Source organism: Euleptes europaea, chromosome 6 (assembly GCF_029931775.1).
Source record: "Euleptes europaea isolate rEulEur1 chromosome 6, rEulEur1.hap1, whole genome shotgun sequence".
In the NCBI taxonomy this organism is placed as follows: domain Eukaryota; kingdom Metazoa; phylum Chordata; class Lepidosauria; order Squamata; family Sphaerodactylidae; genus Euleptes; species Euleptes europaea.
This window is the reverse complement of record NC_079317.1, coordinates 52,228,774-52,247,163: the sequence shown is the minus strand read 5'-3', so window position 1 is coordinate 52,247,163 and position 18,390 is coordinate 52,228,774. Positions and strand designations below refer to the sequence as shown.

The following is an 18,390-nucleotide window of genomic DNA, read 5'->3' as shown; positions in this document are numbered from 1 at the left end:
CCTGACACTACAAAAGTAAAAATTATAAAATAATTATGACAGTAATTCCTATTTAGAAAACTGGGCCAAAAGATCATCTAGAAAACTGCCATCTTACTTGTTCTTTATTGTTCTTAGGTCAGCCATAAAACTATCTTATTTGTGATTATTGTTGATGCAACTACAAGAAGTGTTGAGTAGGAAAACAAATAGTTTTGTTTAACAACTCATCTTTATACCCAGTCTGGTTTATTAACATGTGCCCTCTAGCAACTTTTAAAGAGATTTTTTTTCACAGAGAAGGAATTATCATGTGATCATCTCAATTTTTTGTTTGTTTGCTTTGTCTTCTTGGTGGTAGACACAAGAAGAACTGGATGTTGGATTTGTAATAGAACCTGCGTAAGTAAAATCTAATTATGAGATGCAGAATTAGCAGAACAGTAAATCAGAAAAAAGAACCATAATGTCTATCTTCTCTTGAAATAAAAGGACTGTTGGTGTCTTTTGTTTCCTGAATGCAATAAATCCCCTGTTAATCAAAGAGCTGAAAAAATGCTTTCCCAAAATAATTTTTTAAAATATTTTCAAACACAGAATCTTCTTTTATTATTGAAACATATTTCCATATGTGACCAACTCTTGTGAATTGCCTCCCTCTATACACAGTTAAGAAAGAGGGGTGCCTCAGTGGGAAAACATTTGGTTCTCTCAATGCTGATCAGTTGTTTGAGGGGCACTAAATTTTGGTCCTCACATTCTTTCTCCTAAAGAGATGAGCAGAAGCAATGATTTGATTGGCTAGGAGTACCTTTGCTGATGCATGTGAAAAGACCCTTTGATTGAGGGGAGGGAGATTTCCACTTTCCATTTTTACTAAGAAACATTTCTGGTCCTTATAATACACTTCTAGTCCTCACTATTACAATATAAGTTTACAACAGTTGTATAAAACCCAGAGGCATATAGATACATTCATGTTTCCCTTTTCTTTTTAGGCCAGGTCCTCCTGAAAGCATTATTACAAATGGAGTTCTAGTGGTAATTATTATTTTATGTAATATTTCTGCCATTTATTACTACTGATAGTATTTGTGTGATCTTGGAAACTGAGTTTGTATTGGGACACAGGAACCTTGGGGAATGGAAATGCTGTGGTTACAGTGCCTTTTTAATATTCCCTGAACCCAGAGGAAGAGGAGGGAGAGGTTGTGCCTACCCTGCCACAGAATAGGTTAAAGGGAAGAAAGGGGACAGTTGAAGGTGAGGTGAAGTGCAGCAGAATCATAGAGACTTTTTTTTTTTTTGCTAGCTTTTATGCAAGTGCTTCCCAAACTTGAGGAGATTTTTTAACACTCTCAAGATTGCAAAAAGTGAGTGTAAATCAAGCTGTGCTGAGGGGTTTTGCCCATCATTACTTGAAATCCCTGTCTGAAATCTGTATAATTGGATGAACAAATTAACCAGCCCTAAGGGTATCTGCTTTATGTGGTTGCCTTGAACTTGAGTTTTGTCTTCTGAACATGGGACACAATACAAGAATAGTTAGCCACTTTGAAGACCCTAGGTCCCTGTTGACTTCAAGTGGGAGAGTTGCCAACTTTGGGTTGGGAAAATCCTGAACAATTGTGAATAGAGTCTGAGGAGGTAAGAGTTTGGGGAGGGAGGGACTTCAGTGGGGTATAATGCCAAAACGTCCACCCTCCAATGCAGCCATTTTCTCCAGAGGAACTGATCTCTGTAGTCTGGAGATCAGCTGTAATTCAGGGAGATGTCTATGTCTCAACTGGAGGTTGGCAACCCTACCCTCTGCCATTGAAATCTATGAGACCTTAAAGCACCAATGGATTCAGCTACAAAGGGGACTGCTTGCAATAGTTGCTATCTGTCACAGTTCCTCCATAATTTATTCTGACTGGTGGTAAGGTCTTAACCTCTTGCAAAATGTTTGAGCTAGGGAGGCAAGCGGAAGCCTATTCCATATGGATAGTATTATATCTTTAGTATCTCACAAGTCTGCACCATCTTTTCTTCAGCAACAGTTTTTTATGCAACTTTCTAATTCCTTTCTGTAAGAGTTGAATGCACTCTATCGCCTCCTGTTGTAGTCTGAGAGAATGCGTTTTTAATTTGTTCTACACCAGGGGTGTCGAACTCATTTGTGAGGAGGGCCTTGTGGAGAGAATTCTTTTATATTAAACATTGGTTTGGCTTAAGAAGAACCAATTTTATTAATCTGTAGCTTATTAATCTGTAGCGTAGAAGCCATATGAAGACCTGACTTTTAGCTGACCCCAGCTCCAATTAGGATCCTGACCCTAAAGGGCCTAGGAGATTACATTACTTGGAGTTAATCACCCAAAACACATCGGATGCCATAAACTATGTTTGTGATAACAAGGTCATTTGAACAAGCAACAAATTGTCTGCTTACCTGGGGGGGGGGGTTGTTTTCCGTACACTGGTTGAGGGACGGAACAAGATTTATCAGAGACCTGGACATGGGAAACTTATTATGGAACAGGATATTTCCAAACAACTTATAGCCATGATTTGTGAAAATCATCTCCTGAAAAATTTGGGAGGAGGGGGCCGTTTGAGACCCTCTTTCTCATGATTAAACCTATAAAAGACTAGCCCGGCTGTCCAGTCGTCGTCCTTCTCAAGGAGAGACTAGGCTCCCCAACTGGTGGTGGCCTTTTCCTGTCTTTTCTTTTGAACGACCTCAGAGCGCTCTGATAAATTGTTTGTTGGTGTGTCAATTGTGTGTAGGTTTGTTAAGTTCTGTCTTATATATTTTCATAAACAGTGTTGTTTTCTTCTTTGCTTTATATTCTCTTGTAAGTACAATAAACTGCATGTTTTTACTGGTACATGTTTAATGTGATGTTTGAGCAAAGTGTGTGTGAAAGGTCTGTCTTTCCTATCACATTCTCTGGTCCTCGCTTTTGGTGAGTAAAGCAGGCAGAGAAATTCCAATTATAAAAAGAACCGAGAAAAGGGAGAAGCAGGGAAAATTCTCCCATCAGGCCTGATATAACATAAACATCATTTGGTCGGGCCGACCATGTGTACAAAATAAATAAATAAATACCTAGTCCCTTACATTATTTTTTTTTACATTTTAAACTGGGGGGGGCTGCCTTGGTTGGGGGGCTTAGATCTGGACGGGGTGGTGGCAGCTGCCTTGGCTGGCGAGCTCGCAGTGGGCTCGACAGCCCAGAGCTGGACGGGGGGGGGGGGGTTTGCCTTGGCTGGCAAGCCTGCAGTCCTCCCTCAGTCCAGAAAGACAGGGAGAAAGAAAGAATGAGAGAAAGAGAGGAGGAGAAAGAGAAATAGACAGAAGGAATGAAACAGATGAGAGAGAGAGAGAGAGAGAGAGAGAGAGAGAGAGAGAGAGAGAGAGAGAGAGAGAGAGAGAAAGAAAGAAAGAAATAGAGAGATAAAAAGAGAATGAAAGAGAGGGGGAGAGAGGGAGGGGAAAAAAAAGACAAAAGAGGTATGGAGAGGGTAGGTGGCTGGGCTCATGGGGCATTGTGGCCCTGCTGCACCCAGAACGGGAAAGGGAGTTGCTGGGGGGGGGTGAGCAAGGCTGAATGGGCCTCATTGCACCTGGGATACACAGGGGGAGGTGGCTGGATGGGGCGGTGAGGCTGTGGGGGCTTCACTGCCCCTGAGATGCACGGGGAAGAACGAGGGGAGGTGGCTGGACGGGGCAGTGAGGCCTCGCGGGCTTCGCTGCGCCCTTGATGGGGGGGAGGTGGCTGGATGGGGCAGCAAGGCCAGAGTGGCCCTGCTCAGCCCAGAATGGGACGGTGGAGGGTCGCTGGTTGGGCGAGCGGGGCCACAGTGGCCCCAGGAAACCCATAAAAGGAGGGGAGAGTGGGGGCTGGCTGCCTCAGCTTGTGGGCCGGAGAAAAGCCCTCTGGGGGTTGGATCCGGCCCGTGGGCTGTATGTTTGACACCCCTGTTCTACATATTAGAAACAAAACACATGGGCAGACAGATAGGTCCTCATAATGGTTTCTGTTATTAATATCTAAGTGTTCTGTAACACGCAGGCTGTTGGTTCTTCCAGTTACACATTTCCCTGATTATGTATGTTCAAAGTAATCTGGCAAATGATGCCAAAACTTGTTATCCTTGCTAATTTTGTCCCTTATATCTGTTGCAGTGTCGTGAGGTTTGCAAATTGGAAGCTGAGGTGAACCTGTCAAAGCAACACAAGTCAAGTTAGTTTATGGATTCTTTTACTATTTGCATTCCAATGATTATATTATGGTGTAGATATTATGGTGTAGATATGCCCTCTACTGATTTTTAAAATGGAGCTTTAAAAAGTTGTCCTGTAACAGCTGGGATAAAGTATATGGTTTGTATTGTTAAGTACATTGGCTACAGAACATACAGAATTAAAAACTCTAAACTAAAGATTGCTTTAACAACAAATAAATATTTAGGATAGGGTATGCAAATCACTTGTCAGTGTAGCAGAGGTGTTGTAGATCAATACATCCAAAGAAATGGTTCCAAGTATGAGGTAGACATCTGACTGTAATTTTGGAATCCTTTTGGAATTTTACTATATAACCAAAGACTTTGAAATTAAATCACTCAAGCCCTCCCAGTAAATTTTTGCATGTGTGAAAACTCAAATAATACATGAAGAATTGAAGGTATAAGAAGAGGATAGTTTCATGCACACAAGCTAGTTGTTAAAGGACCATTGTGTCAGCATCAGAACAAGAATTGGGGAACACCAGCAGTGTCTTGAGTTTGGCTTTAGTTTCATTTTTAGCATGACTATTAAAGAACTGATGACCAACATTGTACTTGCTGAAACTTGTACTTGAAAATTTAACAACTGAATATCTCCTGAAGGTTTCCTGTAGCTCCAGTAAGTTTATATTTCACTTCAATAACAGAAAAGTAGTAGAGTTACTTTAACAATAGTTTGTAGGCCTATTCAGACACTACATCCAAGCATACCAGGAGCCCAGGAGCTAAAAATATCAGGAGCGTGCACTAGCCACAGTGCTCTTGACATACAGTTGCTATGTTGTCTGAACAGGAGTGATGCATGTACTTTGCATGTGCATACAGCTTTGGTGAGAGAGAATCAGAACCCTGGAAAATCCAGTGGTCGGTTCACATGTACCAAAGCTGTATGCATATGCAAAATATCGGGGTCACCCGGCCTAATCAGACAATCTATGCATTTTGGGATGATATACAAAAAATTGTTGAGCTCCCAGTATGCATGGGAATAATGTCTGAAAAGGGCATGTGTCCGTTGTTGTTTTCAATTTCTGGGCATTGTTGTTTTCAATTTCTGCTTCTGATCTGCTTGTTTTTGAAAACTTGGGATGATAGTAATAAGGTTATGGAGTCATAGTATTAGAGTTCAGAGACACAGAAAAGATGATTATATGAGGCAGGTCACATTTACTACGAAGAAATTAATATCTAAGAAAGGGGCTGAAAAGTAATGAGGAAAGAAATGTTCAGCCCCTGTGAGAATGGAGTCAGAGTTGGGGTTTCTCCTGTCCTTCTGTACCAATGGGAGCAAGTCAGAGTCAGTATGAAGCTTGTTACTGGTTTGTGGTGATCCAGCGAAAAACTTTGTCCATTCTTGTAAAGCACATGCAAAAAGTTGTATTTGAATTCCTTCCTTATCCACTAGTTCAATTCCATGCAACAATTTATAGGTCAGTTCCACATTGTGTGGGTCAGGAGATGAAGCATCGTTTGCCACCGGCTCAGATGGATCAGCAAAGGCAAGAATTTTGGTGGCATTAACTCTGGTTAGGTGAGAACTCAACATAGGTCAGAAGCTAAGCAGGGTCAGTACTTTGAATGGAGACCACCAAGAAAGGCTCTGCTGAGAAAGGCAATGGCAAACCACCTCTGCTTCTCACTTGCCTTGAAAGCCCCTTGCTGGGGTTGCCATATGACAGCACTTTACACACACACAGGTGATTAGTGAATGGAGGAAGAGAAAGCAGAGTCCCGGGACAAGACAGAAGTACCATGCCCACAGTGCCCTAGGCTACATTCTCCACCTCCCACTGAGCACAGCTGTGAGGTGGGAGTAGATAATGGGAAGCAGCAATTATGCCACCTCCATACAACTAGAGATGCTTTGTGATGCAGTGGGGGTGGGGCATTTTAAACCTCTTATAGGAACCATACAAGATAAACCAGACTTCAATTTTTTTATCATAACGTTCAAATGGCTCAGTGCATACAAACTACTCCCCCTCAATGGCTTCCCTGGCAAAAACAGGAAATGTATTGTCAGAAAGCTTGATAGGGGCAAGAAACTAATAGACTGTGTTTGGAATCTGTCTCCTGGCAGGAAACCACTCAGTACCACATCTGTCTAAGTACAACAGAAAGGGGGGATCTTCTGTACAGAGTGAATGCAGTTGCAACATCACAAGCCAAGTGGACCATGAGTTTCTCGTTTCCCCATTTACAGGTCTCAAAATGCCATGCTCCATGTCTAGGGTTGCCAGGTTGCTGGAACCGGTGGACAATTGTCTGCCAATCCAGTAGGCTGCTCAGGGTGGTGACAGCGTGCAATGTGCTTACATCACTGCTGGGCTTAGTCCTGGAAGCGCCGCATCACGACAGAACACTTTACCACTCAAACCCCCAGGGTTTGAATGGTAAAGCGTCCTGTTGCAATGTAGCGCTTCTGGGAGTAAACTTGGCAGTGATGGAGAGGGAGGACCTGGCAACCCTATACATGTCCCAAGTGCCCCATGCTACAGATTTCAAAATGGATGTAGTATTACATTTCAGCCAGTGAGGCACTTTTAAGAGGCCTAGAACAACTGCTGGGGGTGGAGGGGGAGAGATGAAAAACTAAAGTGAGCAGAACACCTGTGAAAGAAAGCTGGGGCCCACAAGGCTGCCAAGGGGGTGGGATATAAAATTCCCAGGGACCAAGTCAGCTTGAGGTCTCAGTGAAGCTATAATCACAAATGCATTACAGGGAGTTTTTGTTTTGTTTTGCTTTGCTTTGCTTTTAGTGAAGTTCTGCACTGCAGCCATTAGGGGCATATGGGCAAGGCAGAGCAGAGCAAATAATGGGACTAACTGATGCTGTTGGCTTCAGTTCTGACTAACTGATGCTGTTGGCACCGTATTTTACAAGTGATTTTTATTTTAGAAAGCTCTGTATGCAAGCTGAGGAATTTCTTTTCCTATCGGGAGTTGTTCCTAAGCCCATCAACCAACCTAGTATGCCTTTATTTCATGCCAGCGTGGTATAGTGGTTAAGAGCAGTGGACTCTAATCTTCTGCTATTACCTGGAGGTTGGCAACACTAGTGATCCCTCTTCTTCCAGAACTCAGCCCATGCGCAGAACAAACTCTTAGGCTAAGCCCTAGTGAGATCTTTGCACAAACTGAGTACCTAGATAGGACAAATTCTACAGGGGTGGCCATGCTAGTCTGTTGTGGCAAAACCAATAGAGAATCTTAACATGTAATTCTAGCTTTCATGGTTACAATCTTTCATCAGATACTGCAGGAAGAAAAACAGATGTAACTGCTGACCAAGCGCTCAATTGGAGAGCAGCTGGTGAGGATGAATGAGTGGGGAGGCGAGTGAGGTCCCAAAGCAGGGAGCCGAGCAAGGGCCAAATATATATCCGGCTGGCGGATCCAAGTGAAGTCTGCCGGCTAGGCCCCGCCCCACCAGGCTGCCCCCAATTGGCCCCTTTGAATAGGAGCCAGTACAGAGAGGCAAATGGCCCGGCAGGAAGGTTCCTGCAGGGGAGCCTATGCAGCCACAGCAGGTTCCCCAGATGGCTGCCACCACTGGGGGGAGTGCCCTGCCAGACCCAGGGGAGCCAGGTACACTACCATGCTGCCCAGGTTGGCCTGATTCACCTTGTCCCTGCCCAGCACCTTCTCCAGCCACTCCCCATGCAGGCCAGCAAAGTGAGTCCCGAGCCCACGCTTCCCATGAAAACACATGCTATTGAGCTATGATACCGTCTAATTATTTCATATTAGATGTTTATGAAGAAGCAAATCCCATTGACTTCACTGAACTAACTTTGAAGTAAAACAGGCCTAGGAACTGGGCAACAACCAAGCAAAATTTGAAAGCACTTAATAATGGCAATTGGTTGTGCCCTTAAAGCACCGGAAGTTATTGTTACTTCCTGGAGCACTTTCCTGTCATTATGTTATTAATCTTGTCATTATCTTATTGTTACTAGACATTATCCTGCAAATTTAATGTGGTTGTGAGCCAATCAGATCATTATATCATTACCATTCAGAGATGATGGAGAATTACTAAGGCTGAAAGACATGAATCAGTGACATGAATAAAGCCATTGCCAAGCTGATCAGGATACTTATGGTATCCCAGGCAGGAATCAAAGTCATTCAGTTTATCGGATTTTTCTTGCCTTTAACAACCTTTCCTGCACTTTAAGGAATCTGACAAACTTTAAAGTATTTGAAGCCTATCAGCCTACCCCAGAACATTCATGTCTCAAGACAGCCTTCACAATGGTAGTTACAGAACAAAAGAACAAGAGAGAGATCACAACAGAACAAGAGAGAGTTAAAGAGGTCATGATTCCATGGGCAACAGATATAGGACATAATATTCATCTGGAAAATTGGGAAAGACTTTGGAAAAAAGAATTTAAATTTACAATTGCTAGTAGTATAAGAGGGAACATGTACAAGATGTTTTATAGATGGTATATAACCCCAGAGATATTGGCCAAAATTGACAAATCTATTTCTGATAAATGTTGGAGATGTAAAGAACAGAAAGGCACATTTTTCCATGCTTGGTGGACCTGTAAATTAGTTTTTAAAATTTGGAAAAAGGTTATAAGAGAAACTAACAATTTGATTAACGGAAACACAAAACTGGAACCGGAACCCTGCCTAATAGGCCTGTTACCAAAAGGAAAGGAGAAGGGAGACAAGATAATTTGCCATTATAGTTTTTCGTCTGCAAGAATAATAATAGCTAAAACCTGGAAGGGAGAAACAAGGCTTCTTTTAAAGGATTGGAGAGATAAAATATTTTATTTTGTACAAATGGCCAAATTAACTAATAGTCTATATGGAAATGATGTAGAAGAGTTTAAAAGGGACTGGAATAAGGCCTTTGTACATTGGGCTAACACGGCAAAGATTGATTTTACGAAGATTGTGAAAGAGTTGTAAATAAAATATTGTAGTAAAGGGAAACATAATAAATAATGGATTATATAAAGCTTAGGGGTACTTTTCCGGAAGTCACAACGGGGGGGGGGGGCACTTGAAAAGAGGGAGAGAAGGGGACTTGCACTTTCAATTCTATATTATTTTTCCTTTTTTTGTTAACTTGTTTGAATTTTGTTTAAGATTTTTTTCTTTTTTACTTTTCTTGTAATATCTTTATTGTTAAAAATTTTCTTGTCAATAAAAATTCTATAAAAAACCCAGTAGTATTTAAGATTTTGTGTTTGTTTAAATAGAGCATGCATGTGCCCTTAAATACCCATGTGATGTCTTCCTTCCCCTACAGAATTTGCTTTCCTACGTAGTAATGCTAGGCATCATTATGGCTGCTCTGCAGTTAGAAGCTCTTTGAAATCTGTTCTGATTTGGTTCATGGGTAGTTAATATGTGGCTGGGAAATTACCCCCCCCCCCCGAGGGTAACGTTTATCATGATTTACCAAGTGATTTGGAGCACAATATTTCCTGTAATGAAAACTAAGATTTTAAAATAATGTATTTTTTATGGGCACACATATACAAATGGTTACGTTTCTGTCTATGTTTTGATTTCTGTCCTTAGAGAGAGACCTTGCACTTACAGTAAAAGGATCCTGTGAAGGCAGTCACTGTTTTAAGCTGGGCTCTGATGCCATCATCATGCCCCCATGTCCCACTAAATTCCATTACATCAAATACAACGAGCCATCCTTGGATGTTATCCTGCCAAAGAAGAAACCACGTTTCAATCCTGTATGTTAACTGACTTTAATAATCATAAAACTAATACAGCCTAACCTTTATTGTGAAACCAGGCAATCCTTTTAACTGGAATTCTTTCTTCTCCTTAGTGTACTTGTTCTTATAAAACTCAACCAGGTGTTCCAAGTGTGATGCTGAATTCACTGCCAAAGGGAGAGAGAGTGCCAATAGTGGAGGTGAGAGCCGCGATTACCTAGCTTCAGTATGTGTTTGCTGTCACCCAGTGGCCAAGAGACAGATTCATTTGTGTCAGGCTGAGCATGCTTTTGTAGTGGAAGCAGAGCCTTTTTTTTCCTGCTCCCAAGAATGCCAAGTGTGGTTTTTTTGAACTGCAAAAATGAAATCCATTTTCATGTAGGCATGCTGGTAAGGGCTGCATGTGTTACAATAATATACTATGTTGTAAACATTAAATCAGTAATAAAAGATGGAGCACAAAAGGATCATATAACTGTAACTATAGTTCCATGTGGAGGTCCAAGATGGCCAACTGGTGCCTGTGATCCCTGAAAGCCTGAATGATCTAGCTATCACTGTAATGGTTCGGTACTGGGAAAGCTACTTTTTCCTTCTATAACAAAAACCTTTTTTTATCAAGCATGAACGATTAACTTCTACTCACCCACTGTTAATCTCAGGCCCTTCTGTGAGAAGGACCTAAGGCATCTCTTAGGAACTGTGTATGAAATGGTTCTCAAGTAATAAAAATATACAGCATCCTGGACTCAAGAAATTGGCCGCAATAGGTTGTTTATTGCCCCTTGTACTGGCCAGAAGCTGATTCTGAAATGGAGTACCAGTTAAGGTCATGCCCAAATCCATGATTAGATGGAAGTCTCATTCTAAAGTTTTATGTTTTGGATCATAAACTTGTGAGCTCTTGTTACCAACTTCAAGGTGGGTCCAGGAGTTCTCCTGGAATGATAAACTGATCGCAAGACTACAAAGATCACTACTGCTGGAGGAAATAACAGCTTCAGGGGATGGACTCTACAATATACAATAGAGTCTAGGAAAGGGGTGTCAAACTCAATTGTTACGAGGGCTGGATAAGACATAAATGTCACTGGGTCAGGCCGGGCCATGCCTCGCCAGCCCAGATCGAGAAGGGTGGTAGTGGCTGTTTCAGCTGGATTGCGGGCCGGATAAGAGCTCTCAAGGGGCCGAATCCGGCCCTCGGGCCTTATGTTTGACACCCCTGGTCTAGGAGAAACAGAAATCCTACAGTGGCTACAGAAGGTAGATACTCTAGGACTTCAGTTTCCCCTATGATAAACTATAGAGAACAGGAGAAAATTATTGTCACCCAGAGGCCAGTTGGCTGTTGAGCGAGATGGGACTGTTGTTGGGTGACATCCTCCTTTGGGCCTTCGAAATGGATTTTTCTGCTTAACACTGAGGAAAACCTAGAGAGGTTTTTTTTTTTTTTTAGGATGAATGGAACTTAATTGAATAGTAGCCAGTTAAACTAGCACAAATGACGGAACACAGACAGACAAAAGACTGCATGTGCTTTAAAGTGAGGGAAAGGGTGGGGAGAAGTGATTGGAGATAGGAAATTCCAATTTTAGGTTTGCATTTTGGTGGGAGGAGGCGACCTCATAGGAAGGGGAGAGTTGGAGGAGCCGAGCTTTGAAATGGATGCCACATTACAGGATGTGACATCCCTGCTGAGCTCTCTCCCTGAACTCTGCCCTCTCTAAATCTCTCCCTCCAAACCTCCAAGCCAGAGATGGAACCCAAGCTATATCACTGAGGTTGTTACAAATTACTATTTATAAGGCTATTACAGTATTCTAGGAGAGCTACAGGATATATATTTTGAAGTTTGCTTCTTCTTTTTCATTCATATCTACAAAGAGCTTTTGACTCTTTGAGAGGAATATTTGCATTGGACTATGAAAATGGAAAATACTGAATGCTATCAGTTAGTAGCATTTTAGCTAGATCAGGATATAGTGCATTTTATGCTGTTAAAATAGTAGAGTTGTGCCGGTAATTATTCTCAAAATGCCATTCTACAGATATTGTATTATATAGAAGAAAAAGGTAGGTTCCATGCTATGACCCACTATAGTGCCTCCCCCATTCTGTGATCCCAATAAGGGATTTTGGGGGAGGCCTAGATATGTATTGGAGAAAGCCCACCTCAGGGGGCTGCCAGAGACAAGCCCAACTCAGGGGCTGTCGAGGGACTTGCTCAGCTTGGGGGCTAGAGGCTTGTCCTCCTTCTAAGTGGCAGGGAACCACACAGCTGGCTTCTGTCCACATGGATTCCAGGTACTGCCATCTCATTATGCTCCCAGCAAGCTGGCTGGGAGGTCTGCCACACTGGCCTGCACCGGGTGAGCTGATGTTAAGGATCATGCCCCAATACCATGCCAATGTTTACTGCTGTAACAATAAAGTTGTGGCTATTTTCATCCAGCTATTTCGCTGTGCCTTAATGCAAAAGGGTCCCGGGAGCTGGGCTGGTGCTACCATTAGGCAAACTAGGGCGCAGGCATCAGAGGGGTGCAGAACTGGCCTGATGGGCACAGTTTTAAACAGATTAGTTTCTTGAAAAAAATGCAACTGACAATTTATATTTTTTATTTTAAGTTAAGTACCAGAACACTGCTATGGAATATAATTAATTATAATGTCTTATAAAAAGTTTTGTAGGAATGCATCAGGCTTTTACTTTTTTCTACAAGACATCTGTTTTTGAAAATTGGTTAGCAATTGGGGGGCACAAGTAGTTAGTCTTGCCTAAGACGCAAAAAAGACTGGCACCGGCCCTGCCTGGGAGCGGTTGCAGAGAGGCTCGGCCATTGCGGGGTGTCTAGTTTTGGGAGATGGCGGGCAGGCTCTGCCCTGCTCCTCATAAGCACTAGGCCAGCAACATTACTGCTAAATATGGATGTTATTCAAGATGTTTGGCTTAGCACAGGTACTGTGTGTAGCAATATAAAGTAACCTCTGTGGTATCTGTGATGTATATATTAAGCCTCAGAAAAATTGAATGGATAAAATTTAATTTTCCATTCCATCTTCTTGACTCCATTGTTCCTTCATATTTCTATACTTACACCTCAACTGTACAGCTAGTGAGTCATTCAGCATTAACAGATTTGCAAATCAGCCTAAACTGGAAAGTACATCCTGTTGGGACATAGTTCTAAATAAGTGTGTAGGATGGAGATGTCATATATAATTAGTTTCCTGGGTTCAACGTAAAGAGGAGGGTATTTAGAAATCAGGAAGCACCCCCTCCGTATTTGAATTAATGAAAATATGTTACTTTCTGATTGCCTTGTATGATATTTACTTCCTATTTTTTTTAGAAAAAAAAGTACAATTTGCACGTGACAGTGAATGACTGGTAAGAGCCTTGAATATTCCACCTCTTTGTTGTTTTCTTAGTGACAATGTCACTAGCTCTCATGGAATCATAGAGTTGAAAGGGGCCATACAGGCCATACAGTCCAACCCCCTTATCAATACTGGATCAGCCTCGTTGTTTTGTGAATCCCGGTGAATTTTTGGCTACGGCTTTTATACATCACATCATCGTTTACCATAGGATTTGACCAATTACTTACATTATAATTTATATACTTCCTTCTTGTTCTGAAAGGCAGAAATAGATCACCATATAGGATAATTTTAGTATTTATTTTAAAAAAAACAACCCCGATATTGTTGAGTAAAATGAAGAAGGATGAAAGTGATTTGTGTTGGAAGTGTGGAGCTCAAAAGGGTACATTTATGCATGCCTGGTGGTATTGTAAGAAAATTAGAAAATTTTGGAGGTTAATTATATTGAAAACTAATAAGTTGTTAAATACAGAGATTAAAAAAGATCCCGCATTTTGTTTACTGGGAATTCCAAAAAAGAATATGGATAAATCTGATAGAGTGGTATGTCAATATAGTTTTGCAGCAGCAAGAATTACAATTGCAAAGAAATGTAAACAAGTAAATAAACCATTAATAAAGGACTGGAGAGAGAAACTGTGGATGTAAATGCAGATGGCCAAATTAACAGATTCTTTACATGGTAAAGATATGGAACAGTATAAAATAACTTGGTCAAAGGCCATCGCATTCTGGGATGAACTGGCAAAAATGAATTTTAGTAGAATAGTTAATGAATTATAGTTAACATATTTTATATAGATAAAAATAGTATAAGTTTAAATACTGCCAGACTACTTCTCCGGAAGTCAACTGGTGGTGGGTTACACGAATAAGGTGGATGGAAGGTTCAGGGCACTGGTTAAGGCATAATATTATAATAGTAGATGTAGAACTGGAATATATGTGCTCTATTGTTATATTTGTTGTATTTTATAATGTTTTTTATGTTTTATGTTAAGTTTTATGTTATGTTATATGTTTTATGTTTAACAAAAATAATAAAAAATTATAAAAAAACAACAACAACTAAGTGACAGTGACATCATCTGCCTGGATCACAACTTCACCTAGTTGTCTGAATGGGCATGACTGCAGCGACATCAAGGCCTAACAGAGGCCCTTTTATGGTACCTGTTGCATGTTCTTTCCCCATCACTTGCAGGTACATTTGCAAAAAGGAAGGGAAGATGAGTGTATGTGTGTGTTTGGGAGAGGTCATAGCAGGAGGGGGGGAGAAAATTGGATGCCACCTTGTGCTCCTAATGATATCATAGGGCCACAGTTTGGAACATGGCATAATTCCATGGCATGAAAGTAACTATTTACAAATATTTGTGTATTTGAACCTCACAAAAATAATTCTTTATATCAGGCCCCATTCCTATTCAGAACTGTGGAGAACACCCTTCACTAGAGGCAACCATCCAACATAGCCCATTTAGTACTTTAGCTGAACTGACAGCTTAACAATGGATTTTAAAAATATTTTCTCGGTCACTATATAAATATTCTCCAGTTATTTCACCATATTGAATGTTCATACTCAGTTCTATTTCCTACTAATTTTTTGTACAATATAATCCTATACTTCTCTGTAAAACATATAATATGTGTTTGTATGTGTTCCCTTAAGTCATTGTTCCTGCCCAGGAGACCTAGATGTGCGCTTGGGATATGACCTGTGTCCACAGGAGCAAGATTTCTTATGTAAGCGAAAGAGGTGCGTGGCTCAAGCTCTGAAGAAAGTGCTCCATCTAAATTATGATTTGAAAGAACATGAGGTATGTGACATACCAGAGTGAATTAACTTTTTATTATAGGAAAAAGACATGGCATCTTTTTTATAGTTCTCCAATGGGAAAGCTTTCTCTGAATGTACCTTTTCTGACACAAACAGGACACAGGGTCTTATTCCAAGACACTGAAAGACTGGACAATTCTACCAACTATTTTGACAGATTGCACAGAGAAGCCATTGAAATTCATAAACATCAGCACAACTTTAACAGAAAAGAAGAGAGTTTAAGAATGAATAAGGCTTGGCTTCCTGCCCTGAAAAACCTCCAGACTAACAAAGGCTACAGTCAACAATAGCCATGCAGATTAGCTTTGGATTTCACACATTACCAGATCATTCCAGGATACAATGCTTCCATATTAACATACCACACTCTCATTAGTACATTATCTTGATACTTACAGGACAATGATTAGCACATTACGTCTGCAGGACAGTACTCAGCTCAAACCCAACCCCTCTCTGACTCTTCCTACACACTTGACACTGAGAGACACTGTCCTTCAGTGTTACTACTCTGAAGATGCCTGCCACAGCTGCTGGCGAAACGTCAGGAAAGAAAATTCCAAGACCACGGTTACACAGCCCGGATAACCTACAAGAACCAATACCTTTTCTTTGTTTGAGAAAAGGAGCCAGCGTGGTGTAGTGGTTAAGAGAGGTAGAGTCTGATCTGGAGAACTGGGTTTGATTCCCCATTCCTCCACATGAGCGGCAGAGGCTAATCTGGTGAACTAGATTTGTTTCTCCGCTCCTACACATGAAGCCAGCTGGGTGACTTTGGGCTAGTCACACTCTCTCAACCTCACCTACCTCACAGGGTGTCTGTTGCGGGGAGGGGAAGGGAAGGTGATTGTAAGCCAGTTTGATTCTTCCTTAAGTGGTAGAGAAAGTCAGCATATAAAAATGAACTCTTCTTCTTCCTCTTCTTCATTGCAGACTCCCTCTGAGGACGTCCAGACCCCCATAGGCTCAATGTGTGTGTGTGTGTGGGGGATACACATGCACACTGCGCCAGTCATGCAACATATTTATTTATTGTTTCAATTTAACATATTTATTTATTTAACATATGTATTTATTGTTTCAATTCAATTGTTTCAACATAGTATTCACCACTGTGAGAATATTGGTCTATGACATGGGTGGGGAACCTTTTTTCTGCCAAAGGCCATTGGGATATTTATAACATCATTCGCGGGCCATACAAAATTAGCAACTTAAAAATTAGCCGACCAAGCTTCAAGCAGGCAGCTACCCCAGATGACCCCCCCATGTGTGCAAGCAGGCAGGTATCCAACCGGTGGTGCACTCGCCCACCTGGTGGCACAGGATGGTCTGTTGCACCAACCGGGCATAGCCGTCCAGCCACACGCCGAAGTTCCTCCTGGTCCACATGGTTGGGGCCGGATTCTACAGCCGGCTCCTGCTACCTCCACCTGCAGGGATGAAATGAGGGCACACTGGCTAAGAACTCTCCCCCCCTGCGCATTCTGGCCCTGCCCCCTTTAACCCCTCCATTGTCGCCACTTCCGCCCCCAGCCCTCTTGTACAGAGGGAATACGTTTCTCCACGGCCCAGGTGGGAAAGGGTTAACACGGTTTCTTGGGCGGTCCCAGCAGCTCCATAGCTAATGCTGCAAGGGGGGGGGAGTTCCTTTTCTCAGCAAAACAAACACACATCCGCCTTGAATAGAGGCTATTCCTGTCCGCGGGAGGGGGCGGATCGCCATTCTTAGATCCTTCTGAGCTAGAGATCTGCCAGGACCGATGAAGGGCCAGACTAAATGATTCTGTGGGCCTTAAATGGCCCCCGGGCCTGACGTTCCCCACCCCTGGTCTATGACAATATTGTGCAATTTCTTATACTGATGTGTTATACAGGTTCCTGTGGTGGCAATCATGACAACAGGAGGTGGGACAAGATCATTCACAACAACATTTGGAAGTTGTAGGGGTCTTCAAAAATTAAATCTACTTGACTGCGTTACATATATATCTGGTTTGTCTGGCACATGCTGGTAAGTGGCGCTTAATGTGGATTTTCAGTAAAGATACTATTGCTGGGGGCAGCAGTGTGCTGATAATATCTCTTTAATGATAAAGAACATTTCATCTATTACTCCTATAAAGTTGAAACCTGCAAACACCTTTCAGTGGTTTGAGCTCCTCAGTGAGAGATGCTTCACACTTTCCATTTTTTTCAAGGTACACTCACAATAATTTACATGTCTTAAATGGTGGCCTTGCGTGTTTCCAGTTATGTGCTGTACACATGTACATGCTAGTAAGTTAAGATGCACGTTTGCTGCCCTTTAACTCGTGAAACCGTCCTGAGCTGTAAAATCATATTTATCAGAAAGATTTCTAAAAAATACTGTTGGCGATCAAAGGGAAAGATTGTCTACCCTTGCTCCCTGTACATGTTCATGCTACACATACAAGATGACCACAAGCCTGTTGGTAATTTGTATGAGACAGCTGCTTCATAGGGTAAAGAAAGGTGGATATATAAAGTATTTTGATGCTTTGCCTTTTGTACGCATGAGCCCCCTTTGGGATCGCCTCTAAGGAAACATGTGGGGGAAAGCTTGAAGGCCCGCTTGCATCTTTTGTTCTTTTGAATTCAAAATGGCAGGACTGTTGTTATGGGGTATTTTGTATTTTTGTTTTTATGCTTATTCTTTTTTCATTAATATATTGTGCTTCTTCAGGGCCATGGCACACATGTACAAAAATGCTTACTGGTCCCATAGGAATCTGGATGAGCTCATATGTGAGGCAAAGAAGCATGTAACCAAGAGCAAGATGGGTATTTTTTCCATCGATCGTATAAAATATTACCATCAGCAGTTGGATCAACGGAAACAAGAAGGATACAAAACATGTTTTATAGATCTCTGGGGACTCATGATTGAATATTTGTTAAACGATGAGGTACAGTATCAAATCTTTTTATTCCAAAGAACTGCAGGTATTTATTTAATTGAAATATTTATATTCCTGCCCCTTCTCTAAGGAAACCAAGATCCAAGATATGTAACAAAACAGAGCAATTCAAAACAATTGATAAAAAGGAACAATGTAACATTAAAACACCTATCGAAACAGCCAATAGAACACACAAATAACATCCCATTTAAAAGTAAGGACAGTATTAGGGGCAGAGGCCCCCACAGCCCCAAATGGGAGCAGTTGCTGAAGG

At 41.6% G+C, this 18,390-nt stretch overlaps 1 protein-coding gene across 1 annotated transcript in view; it reads left to right on the top strand.

Annotated features, from left to right (window-relative positions):
• Positions 1-18,390, top strand: part of LOC130479490 (cytosolic phospholipase A2 epsilon-like) — a 62,139-nt gene that overhangs the window by 25,803 nt on the left and 17,946 nt on the right. The window contains exons 5-13 of the mRNA XM_056851889.1: positions 341-381; positions 978-1,036; positions 7,511-7,570; positions 9,808-9,977; positions 10,076-10,162; positions 13,313-13,350; positions 15,022-15,169; positions 17,070-17,206; positions 17,900-18,122. Of these exons, the coding sequence (XP_056707867.1) occupies positions 341-381; positions 978-1,036; positions 7,511-7,570; positions 9,808-9,977; positions 10,076-10,162; positions 13,313-13,350; positions 15,022-15,169; positions 17,070-17,206; positions 17,900-18,122 (963 nt within the window). The remainder of the gene's footprint in view (positions 1-340; positions 382-977; positions 1,037-7,510; positions 7,571-9,807; positions 9,978-10,075; positions 10,163-13,312; positions 13,351-15,021; positions 15,170-17,069; positions 17,207-17,899; positions 18,123-18,390) is intronic.